This window comes from Olea europaea, chromosome 8 (genome assembly GCF_002742605.1).
Source record: "Olea europaea var. sylvestris chromosome 8, O_europaea_v1, whole genome shotgun sequence".
In the NCBI taxonomy this organism is placed as follows: Eukaryota; Viridiplantae; Streptophyta; class Magnoliopsida; order Lamiales; family Oleaceae; genus Olea; species Olea europaea.
The window spans coordinates 9975259-9987185 of record NC_036244.1 but is presented as its reverse complement, the minus strand read 5'-3'; the positions used below and the strand labels follow the sequence as shown (position 1 = coordinate 9987185).

Below are 11927 nucleotides of genomic sequence, written 5' to 3'. Positions count from 1 at the left end.
CTGTTGGGGCACATCCCGCGATTTACCTCTTTTACAAAGCTCTAGGGACGGGAACGTGAGGGCTCTCAAGATTGAAGTTCAACCTTTTTTTTAGTATATGGGGGTCCTTGTTCGGCCGGAGTTTGACTTGACCTTTGGAGTTTGATTTACTAATTTGCTTTTAATTTAGGAGAAAATATTGGTTAGCTTGTGTTTTTTAGATCTGGGTTGATCATTTTTTTTAATAATAATTTCTGCACCTGATTTTTAAGTGCCTGATGTAATTTGATAGATTATGAATTTTATGCCTCCTATTGTAGTTGGGTTAGAACGTGTCATAATTATGTACAAGTAGAACTTTATAATAAGATATTTTCCAAATAAATGCAATTTTTTTTAATATGTACTTTTTACAATTCCAATTTTGCTCGAGCTCTCCTCCATCGACTTTGCTTCACCTCTTCCGGCTCCCCGGGGTATAATCCAGTGGTGCAAAGGACACGAGTAAGGTAATCTCAACTTTGCTGACAGCCGTAGTATGAGGATTCGATTCCGGAGATATTGAATTGAACTCTTTTATGGGCACCAATGTACACGAAAGTTCTAGTTCCCTGACCTGTTGGGGTACATCTCGCGATTTACCTCCCTCACAATGTTCGAGGGACGGGGCGGTGGGGCCCTCAAGGTTGGATTCAACCTTTTTTTTTCTTCACTTCTCCCGACCCTGTGATCACCCACACAGAAAATTCTTGCAGTCTTAACTGGCGAATGGTACAACAAAAATACCATCGGTGGCGTCATAGAGAAAGTGGAGAAATTTATCGAAGTACGCATGTCTTTTTCCTCGGCATTCTTCAGGTCCCTCTTTTCAGGTCAAATCCCATAGTTATCGACTTTATATTGCTATATATCCAATGAACATGGTCATCTGCGAATATTATTTTCTGTCTTGTAAATCTACATGGATTTCTGTTGAACGCCGGATTTATCATGTTCTAGTATATGGGGGTTTTTGCCCCCTGGAGCATAGTCCAGTGGTGCAAAGGACAGGAGTGGGGTTATCTCACGACTTGCTGGCAGCCGCAGTATGGGGGTTCGATTTTTGTGACATGAAATTGAACTTCTGGTAGACGCAGTGTGCATGCAGCTCTTGTTCCTTGGTCTGTTAGAGCACATTCCGTGATTTACTTCCCTTACAAAACTCTAGGGCGGGGACGTGGGGGCTTTCAAGGTTGGGGTTCAACCTTTTTTTAAGTATATGGGGGTCCTTGTTCAGCCGGAGTTTGATTTGACCTTTGGAGTTTGATTTACTAATTTGCTCTTAATTTAGGAGAAAATATTGGTTAGCTTGTGTTTTTTAGATTTGGGTTGATCATTTTTTTAATAATAATTTCTGCACCTGATTTTTAAGTGCCTGATGTAATTTGATATATTATGAATTTTATGCTTCCTGTTGTAGTTGGGTTAGAAGTATTATTTAAAATTTTTCTTCTTCTTTATAATTTTTAAAATCTATTAAATTTAAACATATTACTACAACGATGAGAAGCTGGAAATGAATTCGTATTATACTGTCCTTTCAAATTGATTTTGTCAATCTTTCTTATTGCAACAATTGTTTGAAAAGTGACTGCAGTTGGAAAGTAACAAATATAAGATATACAAATTACGAGAAAATAATCTTTAGGATACAATCAGATGATTTTTTAAACATGACCGTGCTATAATCCCGGATTATCAGGGTTTGTTTTTTCTACTCTATTTTCTTCGTAAAATTTCTAACAAGCTGGTCAATTAAACATTCTAAGTAGATTGATTTCTATTCCCTACAAATACAGAGTGCTTGATGTACTGAAGCTAGTTACTGTTTCATTGAACTTTAGTTCTCTCCTTGCAAAGTGGATTATTCAACTGATGAATTCATGACATATTTTTCTCCGCAGGTTACATGCCGATACATGTATTTCCTTGTGCATTCTCTATATTTTAGAAGGCATCATTTCGCTGGATCCACTGTTTAAGAGAAGTAATAAAGCTACTATCAATGGCAATACTAGTGGATGGGTCGAACTTTAAATCACAAACTTTTATAATTTAACTTTTTGAGATTCCTCTTGATACTTGATAGAGTGATGTGGAAAAGAGGATATGAGATAAGAGCTTTGTTGAGATGATTTTATCTCAGACGGCACATTGTTTGGTGCAGACATACAGTTGTGTTTCCCTTCTTTGGCATTCTGTCGTCTGTCAGGGCCTCGGTGCCACGGCATGTTCTGGCCGATTATTTTATCACTGATTTCCTATCTTCCTACTGTTTATTTTCTCAGGGTTCCTCCGCCCCAAAAAAAATAAAAAATAAAAAATAAAAAATTATTGAAGTCGTGCTTATTAATATTTGCATCAATATTTACCGTGAACTCATTTATGGCCACTTTGCTTATTAGTATACCTCTCTATTTCCAAGGATACAAAAGTTTTCTAAAACATTTAAGCCAGCTGTTGTATGTCTGTTTTAATCATATAGACCATAGTTGTCCAACAACAACCAATGAATGCAGGTTCCATACCTTTCCTTTTCCTTGTATGATAAGTTCGTTGTTTTATGCCTGTTTCGATTTGTAGAGTATAGTCGATTTTCTCCAACTAATACACGTTGAATACCTTTCTGTTTCCTTGTTTTTCTTTTGAAGGCAGTCTCAATTTTGAGTTCCACAGTGAAATTTTTAGTTTTTAACAGTTGGAATTAGTTTGGTCATAGAAGTTACTACTGGAGAGAGAAATTCATAGAAGGTGGGTAGATTGTCCATACAGGTTAAAGTTCTTTAACAGTTGGTGATAGTTTGCAATCTGTTTATTTTCCTCTTTTCAACCAGCACACTTTGAAGTCTCATCCATGTATCCATTCCACAATGATACTTTCCTCTTTTCCTCTTTTTTTTTTTTTTTTTTTTTTTTTTTTTTTTATTATTAGAAAATATCACGTTCTTAAAATATCGTGTCTATATTAATATCAGTCTGTTATCAGGACCCTAAAGGTTTTAAAGAATTGCTGAACACTTTTCATGTGATGGAGCAATAATTTCTTATTTGCTGTCATCTCAATCACTCTGTTGGTAATTTCAAATAATCCATTTGCTTCTTTACTACAAAATTATCGCAACTCCCATTGCCAATAATTAAGTTACAAGTTCTCTTGTTAATGGAACAGCAAGCTTGGAAAATATTGTGTCGTGCAAACATTTCTGTACCCAATTTAGCTGCAGACTTACAACGAAACTCTTTCAAGTCTCCATTGAAAAATTTATATGCTGTTATATGCTGTTGTCTTCCCTTGGTCTAGTTTTAATTATATATTCAATAACTTTGACCAGGTACTTGCTGGAAGTTATTTCTCGGTGGCTGGTGCACTTATTGGCTTCTTAAAACCCGGGAGGATGAGCATGTTCGGGACTCTTCTAGTCATATGGGGCCTTGTCAAGGGATTCTCAAAAAGCCTGCAAACACAGATCAAACAAATGCAGTATTTGTCTACCCAACTATGTTAATAGCCCTGGTTTGTTCTCTCTTATCGGTCAAATATGATGTGAAGAAGGCTGCGAGAAGTGATGCTGCTCGCCCCGTTGCAAAGCCTATGCTCAGCTTTTCAAAACTGAAGCTCCGATGATTTAGGTGTTCGTCGTATAGAACATAACTGGAGGAGATCAATTAATTGTATTACTTATGGCACATCGCTTTCTGAGATTTATATTTCTTCACATTATTTTGGAAACATAAATCACAATTGTATGTATCAGAAAGGAAATTGTGCTTGAGATACTGGAAAAGGTTCATATGTAGCCTTTTTCTGGAAGAAAGGTGTCATTGAGTCTGGAATTTTGTTAAATTTGGGAGGACGAATGAAAACAATGAAACATTTAAAAAAAAAAAAAAAAAAAAAAAAAAAAAAAAAAAAAAAAAAAAAAAAAAAAAAAAAAAAAAGAATGAATGCTACGGTTTTCACTTTCTTTCTATCAATGTTGTACTTTTCTCCCCAAAAAATGGGTCTCTGTCGTATTCATCTTGATCTTCAAGGAAAACGAAGACAGTCCTCGCTCAAAGCATTGAGTGGGTACATCAGCCATGTCCGAACATGATCCAACAAACGAAGAATATAAGAGATCAAAGCATCTAAATTTGGGTCCTGAGTACTAATGGAGCAATACTGGACGGGAGTACGAGGAACTGGACATCTGCATAGAGGACAAGTAGAATGCCTCTGCAGCCAAGCATCAATGCAATTGACGTGAAATCCATGCTTGCATGTTGGAAGGATCATGTAATTATCACCCCGAGACACTCGGCTAAGGCAAACAACACAATCGAGTTCAAGGCCTCCTTCTTCCTCAAGCTTTTCTGTTGTTGAAACACCTTGATCCTGATCTTTGAAAACTGTACCACTTAGTGAACGTAATGATGGCCTTATTTTCCGATGACGCTGGATGAACACGAGAGATGAGGCAATTAACAGAGTGACGGCTACCAAATTCTTGCTGCTCGTCATGGGAGCTTCGTCCTTGAACTTCATTACATTTACAATGGTAGAACGATAACTTCCCGACATGGTTTCTAGATTTAATTTTTCTGCCTCAATCTTTGTCAATTGTTATACTTGGATTATAATGTTTGTTGTTCCAGTTTTGCTTCTAAATATGTAGCAGGAAGATTGAGTAACAAGACCTAAGTGCATTCAATTTGACCAGTAAATTTTGAGGAATTGATATGGAATTAGATCAAAAGAATGACCTTCCAAGTGATTTTATTTGCATTCAGTAGTTGGATTGAATTCATGTCCGTGAAAGACACGTTTTGAGCAAATTTGAGATTTTGGCCTTTTCTGGTTCGCAGACTGTGTAAATTTAAAAACAGTAGGCGGTGAACCTTTGACCCAAACAAAACAAAGAACGCTACCTTAAATTATTCCCCCCGAAAAAAATAAACAAATAAATAAATGGCGGAAGACAGAGAATTGAAACAGCATTCAAACTTCTCGAATTGTAAGATTTTCACCCCTTCTCCAATCCTCAATCTTCGAACAATCTGAATTCTGTTTCAGTTGTCCTCTAAATGATCATAAAAGTACAGCATAGCAAGACACCGTTACAAGACAGTTACCACCGTTTGTTCCTAGTTTCGACTAAATGCCAAAAAAACCACAGCTTGCATTGTAAGCATGCTAATTATTTCCTTGACTCTGTTTAGTCTCAACGTATCAGCTTCTTCCATAGCAGAAAGAAACCATGGTCAGATCAATATTTCTTTCATAAATATCTTACAATCGGACATTACTCGTGTTTTGGACCTGATTTTTACACTATCAGGGCCAACGGCATTGTTAGAATATTCCAGCAGATTCAAAATTAGTTAGTTTGTTGATTGGTTAGTTACTAGTTAGTTTAGTTAGTTAGATAGTTGGTTGTTAGATGTTAGTTATTCTAGTTAGCCACCCACACTTGTGTTTATAAATACAAGACTTTGTATACCTTTTAGTTCATTGGATGTATTTCAATCTCTCCTTTCATGGAGCGTCATCTTCCTCTTTTGATGGAGTGTTATTTTCCTCCTTTTATGGAGTGTAATATGTTGTTTGAATTCAAGAATTTAAGGTATCAGAGCATAATTGCTTTCTAATTCTGCCTTTATATTTTTTTAGCATTTTACTGGTGGCGGCTGGTACTCTCACACCTTCTTTCTCCCACTAAAAACCCCATCCCTCTCTCAAAGAAGCGAGATCTGTCAGTTCGGAGTCTATGGCCGCCTTCGCTCCTCCAGATCAGGCTGCTGGCCTGCTTCAGAAATTGTCGTTGGACACACAGGCGAAAACTCCGGAAATTCCAGGGCCAACCAAAAAGCCTTCTTTTGATTCTGGCAACATGACTGCTGTACACATTCAATCTAGGGATGGGTCTTTGACTCCCATGCTATCGGATCTCGTTGATCAGTCTATGTGCTATCTTACTAATGGCTACCCTTCTACTGCATACTATTATTGCGGCTATGATGGGAATGGTAGTGAGTGGAAGGATTGGTAGAGTCAACATATTATTTTGCACAGTAAGCTCTGTTTGTTTTCCATTCTTTCACCATTAAAATGAAAAATATGATCATTATTCATCATATCAAGCCATCAAATTTGAATTTCTATCTCGTATATGAAGTTTATAACGACTATATTTTTCATTCTTATTTTTACAAAAATGGGAAACAAACGCCTCCTAAATATGAATTGCATAAATTTTGAAGTCCATCAAATTTCTCATTGTCTGACTGGAATGACGTGCTTTAGAACTGAAATTCGAGGCCCATTAACTCTTGTACCTGCTTTCACGTTACCTGCAATTAATAAGCAAGTCATTGCATGTACGTTTATAATCGAATAACTCCTGCTTTTTCATACTGCGACGACTGTCGCCTCCGACCAGCTTGCTATCTTGGGTTCTTCTTCAACTCACACACCCAAGCAGCTTCAACATATAATTATTTCAACTCTCTTTACTGTTGGTCTCCATGGTAAACCACATTTTCTTACCTCTTCTTGGTTAATTGACTCTGCAGCTTCCAATCACATGACTAAAGATCTTGAAGCCCTGCACAATGTTAGTAAGTATGATTGTGAACAGCATGTTCAATAGCCAATGGAATTATCCTACCTATTATTCTGATTCACAATCTCGGATCTTCGTTCACTGATATTTTATCTCCTGGTTTATTTACAATTTCATTTTTGTTGGGCAATTTGTAGAAGACAATTATGCTATCATTTTGATCGTGCCGGTTGTCGTATGTAGGATTAAGTGTTGGGGCAAACTAAAGCGACAGGGCCAAAAGCGGGAAGTTTTTCCCGTTTATCGTTCTATTTATATAAGCTGTTCTGCTATTGCTAATAATAACCATTTTTGACATAAGAAATTGGATCATCCTAACTCTGCTATTTTAAAACATATTGTGACACATGATTCTTTAAATAATACGAACAGGGAAGTTTTTCTATGTTACTTGTTCTATTTATGTGAGTTATTCAATTGTTGCTAACAATAGCCATGTTTGACATAAGAAATTGTCATCCTAACTTTGTTATTTTAACACATATTGTAAAACACGCTTTTGTAAATAATACGAATGATGTTTTTCAATTGTCTTTAGATTGTGCCTCTTGTAAGCTTGGTGGTAAAAGCAAATCTTGACCTTTACGACGACATAGTAGTTGTGGTTCCGTATATTTTGAGATTATTCATATTGTTGTTCAGGGGGTATGAGTCAATACATGTACTTTGTGACATTTATTGATAATCATAGTCATTTCATTTTGGTCTATTTTCTTTGTTCTAATGCTGATGTGTTATCTACATTTCAAGCTTTTTTTGCTTATACACAAACTCAATTTTCTTCACGTATTAAGATCTTACTTTATGATTCTAGTGAGGAATATATGTCTAGGATTCTCATTCTTTTCTATAACAGATGGGTATTTTCTCCTATCGTTCATGTCCTTACATGATCTTAAATAGAATGGTTCATCGAGCATAAGATTCAACATCTTTTGGATGTTGTTCATACCTTGATTCTTGAATCCCCCGTTCCTTTTAGATTTTGGGTAAAAGCATTATTTACGGTTGCGTATTTGATTAATACTTTACATCTTAAATTCTCATATTCTTGTTTATTGGGCGTTTCTTCTGATTATAATTCCATACGTGTTTTCTATTGTATATACATTGTTCACTTACCTCCCACTAAACATCAAAAAGTTACCGTTATTTGAAAATCATTATATATAGATAAGTATGGGTGTAACGACCTGAGTTCTTGATAACCTAAGAATCACCAAATCATCCACGCAGACTACAGAAAATAATTAAAAAATAATATTCATTTATTTTTAAAAACATACGAGACAAATACTAAAGTGATTTTTCCCAACATGTAGAGTTTGGAGAAATAATAGCCAATAAAATAAATCGTTCTTAATATAAAAATAATTTACAATTTCTCCACCACCACCAACCAATATCTAGCTCCAACCTGTTACCAAAAGGGAGAAAAATCTCATTAAGTGTTTGCAGTGAACAAGCAACTTGTCTTTCAACTAAGGAAGACAAACTTTCGTAACATACGTATAGGTTATCACATGAACTACTCTGAACATAGATGATAGAAATCCTTGTCCGTAGCACTATTAAATGCCAACCATCTTATCATAAACATATAGGACACCCAAACGAATTCGAAAATTAAATTATACGAAACAAGTTCACTTAAACCACTTGCAACATCACTTACCTCGTAAATTGAAGAGGGTTGGTGGTGTTGATTTTATATTCCGCAAGTGTACGAATCGTAATAAGTAATATAATGAATCAATGAGGCCAAATGATTGTTCTCATGAGGAAGATAATTTAACATTTAATTTACTATTTCTAACTTTTATTTGACATAAAACAAAGAATATATGGGTGATTGTTTATCTAAATTATTCTAATTAATTTAAATTAATCTAGGCGCAAAATTTATCGAATTCGAGTTTTAAACTACGAATATGGGTACTACAACTTACAGTTTTACCGCTAATCAAGATTCATTATTAATGTAGTCTTCGGTCAAATTGATTCTATCTAACTGAGTCAATTATATATCTCAATGTGAATTTAGATACACCTTAGTTAAACGTCTTAAATCTTTAAGAATCCATGTAACAACTGCATTAACTAGAAAATGTATCTCAACACTTTTATACTAGTTCCAAGTTTTGCTATGTAGTCCAAACCTAAAACTCACTTCTTGAGTCATTAAAGGTGATCATTGAATTACTGGTCAAGCAATTCAAAGCATAAAACACCACAAATAAAATCAACACATAAAATTGAGAACTAGAATTTTGAAAGATAAATTAAAGGGTCACACATAAATTTCATTGTTTGTCCTGACTATAATTTAGCTACTCATACTAAAGAAAGAAAAATAATAAAAAAGTATAAAATTCACAATTAGGTTTTGAAATCATGATGTTTGAATGAATTGGATACTGCACTAAGAATTTTCTTTAAACTCAAAAGTTTTCAAACCCTAGCTTTTGGCCTTTTGACCTTAATGATTACGTATTTTTCCCTCTCTAAAATTGTGTGTCCTATAAAAAGAATGAAACATCATATATATAGATGTCTCTATTAACTATAAAAAGGAGTACTCAAGCATCTCTCTAATGTGGAATTTGAGTCTATATAGGAATCCCACAAATGCTGAAATTTTTTATAGTTAAGTGCACTTTGGTCCTCCACATTGAGTTCTTACGCATCCCAGGTCCTCTTTATTTGTATGATAGGTCCTTCACTTCAAGGTTTGATTATTTTGCTCCTCAATTCCTTAATTTTTTACAACATTAATCCAATCCCATCCAAACTTGTCCAATCCGAGTTTTACCTATAATTAACCAAATTTAACCTAAATTAAGTAGATATTCATGCAAAATAATAATTTAAAATGCACTTATAAAATTCTCGAAAACTAAAACTCTTGTTTGTCTCCAACAAAACTATCTATTAAACACACAACCAAATAAATAAAAATATAAATGCATTAGATAATTTTGTCGAACTAGCATCAAGTATTGAAATCGTTTGATAATTCACAAAAGTTTATAGTTAGTGCAACTAAAACTAATTCTTTATTTGTTCAACGTTTGATTGATGAGTGGACGTGTATAGCCAATTAAATCATCATGAATTTTTAAGTTGGTTATTTTCGACCATCAATAGTCAAATATTTCCTTTTTCTCTTGTAAGATACCCATCCAAACTTATTTTTCAATCACATACCCGTAGTGTATATTCTAAGGTTGATTCACAATTTCATCCCTGCTTAGGCTTGGTTGGGTTTCACCAATGAAAGTTACTACGTGATAATCCTTAAGTTGAATTTTTCAACCTCAAAATTTCAATTAAGATAATAACCCTTACCAAAAGTCTAAATTCCAACTTAACTACACAAGACTTAGCAGGACAAAAATGGTACTTAGAGCTGTTTTGGCCATTGTCCCAACATAGTGTTTTTCTTTTCTTTTGTTTTTCATTGTGCCCCTTCTTTTGTTTTTGGGATCTACTTCTTCTTCTCCCCCCTCCCTCTTTTTTCCGAAGGTAGTTTTCACTCTATATTTCAAACAGCCTACTTCTCCAATCGACCGTCTACTAAACATTGGTGATGAATAGGTCAAATTACTAAAGACTAGCTGCACATAACAACGTAGGTAACTTTTTTCTACATGTCATGACTAGTGAAATGCCTTTAATTTTTTTGAATAAATAATCGAAATCTAACCCCTAGTAAAAGTTACTACCTAGCCTATACTTATTAGTACAATAACATTGCACACAAATATTCAACATGCACGAAATCAACACATATCTAAATAGCTCCTAACAATGGATCAACCAGTCCCAAACTATTCTGTTCAATTGGTTAAGTAGTTGTGTTTTTAATTAGGATCTTGATTCGTCAACCTAAGTTCAAAATCAATTTAACCTATTTTATCAAGATAACCGATCCAAAAATTCATAATAATTATCATGACTATTATGCTCAATATAATAGGATCTTACATAAGCAAATATCGAATTAGCAAAAAAATTGGATCACCTATTCACACTTCATGAAACATAAACAATTTCAAATAACTTCAATTAGTCAACAAGATTATCCAACTCATACAAATACACGTAAAATATATATATTTTTTCAAAATATTCACAAACAAGGAAGTATAACTTACTAACTAATCTACACTCCGAAACTTAAAAAATACACTTTGTCCTTAATGTGTGCACAAAATAGGCTTAAAGAATGGTTAAAAATACTCATCGTTTACATGATGTTTCTCGTTTGGACTTTGATTTTTAATCTTCCTTCAATATCATTTCCATGCTTGTTCTATAAAATAATTTCATTATACCTCAAAAAGAACAAGAAAAATAATTATCAATAAACTCACATGCAAGTTTATGCTAATTTAATTTGGAACGATGATTTTAAATTAGTTATGACCCAAAAAATTAAAAAATAATTTTTCTTTCAATATAATATTTATAAATTTTTTCCCTTTTTTTTAAGAAAAGAAAGAAAAACTATATTTTAAATTTTTTTAAAAGAAAAAAAATCATATTTTCTTCAAGAAATAAAAAAAAATGAATAGGAAAGAAAGAAAGAAAAGAAAGGAAAAAGATTTAAGAATGATTTTAAAAAAATGAAGAAAAGAAGGAAAGAAAATAATATAAAATAATTGGTTTGACAGCGAGTTGCAAGCCTGCAATTGTCTCGTGGCATACGAGGCTGCACTAGGGATGTCAAAAAGGCTCGGTGGCTCGGCTCGGAAAAAGCCCGAGCCCGCCCGGCTCGTGGCTCGTAGGGATCGAGCCTAGGCTCGGGCCGAACCTCAAAATAAGAGGCCGGTCACATGCAGCTATAGCTGCCTTTTTTTTCGTATTGGTACACTTACACTGTTATCTTTTTGAAATTCAAATTTGAAAAATAATGCGGGTTTTTTTATCTATAAATACGAGATGATTTTTGAAGTTTTAAATCACTTTGCTATCAATTTTAATTCGCATTATTTCTATATCATAGATTCAAATTCAAGTTTCAATTTCTTCTTTCTCACTTCTCATATAACAATTAATATATTCAATTTCTTTCACTCTACAGTCTAATATTCATTATTTTTTATTATACTAGTTATTATGGATTTTACAAGTGATGAAATTAATCAGTTTGGCGGTAGTTCGAGTACTCCATCTAACTACGATGCATGTGAAAATATTCCAATTAATTTGGAGGATATTGAAGAGGAAGAAGTTCAAGTACTCGAGAAAAAAAGGTCAAAAAAAGAATCATCGGACTGTTGGCAACATATGACACGAAAAAAA

The 11927-nt window shown here is 34.0% G+C and overlaps 2 protein-coding genes across 2 annotated transcripts; one reads left to right on the top strand and one right to left on the bottom strand.

Moving 5' to 3' along the window:
• Positions 1–736: 736 nt before the first annotated feature.
• LOC111398766 lies at positions 737–3989 on the top strand. The gene is made up of 2 exons (XM_023025853.1): positions 737–805; positions 3351–3989. Exons 1-2 carry the CDS (start codon positions 748–750, stop codon positions 3641–3643), a joined length of 351 nt encoding a protein of 116 aa, XP_022881621.1. The 5' UTR covers positions 737–747; the 3' UTR covers positions 3644–3989.
• A 36-nt stretch (positions 3990–4025) lies between these two features.
• On the bottom strand, positions 4026–4823 carry LOC111398765 (E3 ubiquitin-protein ligase EL5-like). Its single transcript, XM_023025851.1, has one exon. The coding sequence runs from the start codon at positions 4577–4579 to the stop codon at positions 4046–4048; it is 534 nt and encodes a 177-aa protein (XP_022881619.1). The 5' UTR covers positions 4580–4823; the 3' UTR covers positions 4026–4045.
• Between the last annotated feature and the right edge of the window lie 7104 nt (positions 4824–11927).

Excerpts from the sequence above, each read along its gene's own strand:
- LOC111398766 (XM_023025853.1), top strand. The coding sequence starts at position 748 with ATGGTACAACAAAAATACCATCGGTGGCGTCATAGAGAAAGTGGAGAA. Across the intron at positions 806-3,350 it reads AAGTGGAGAAATTTATCGAA|GTACTTGCTGGAAGTTATTT; the intron begins GTACGCATGTCT and ends AACTTTGACCAG.
- LOC111398765 (XM_023025851.1), bottom strand. The coding sequence starts at position 4,579 with ATGTCGGGAAGTTATCGTTCTACCATTGTAAATGTAATGAAGTTCAAG.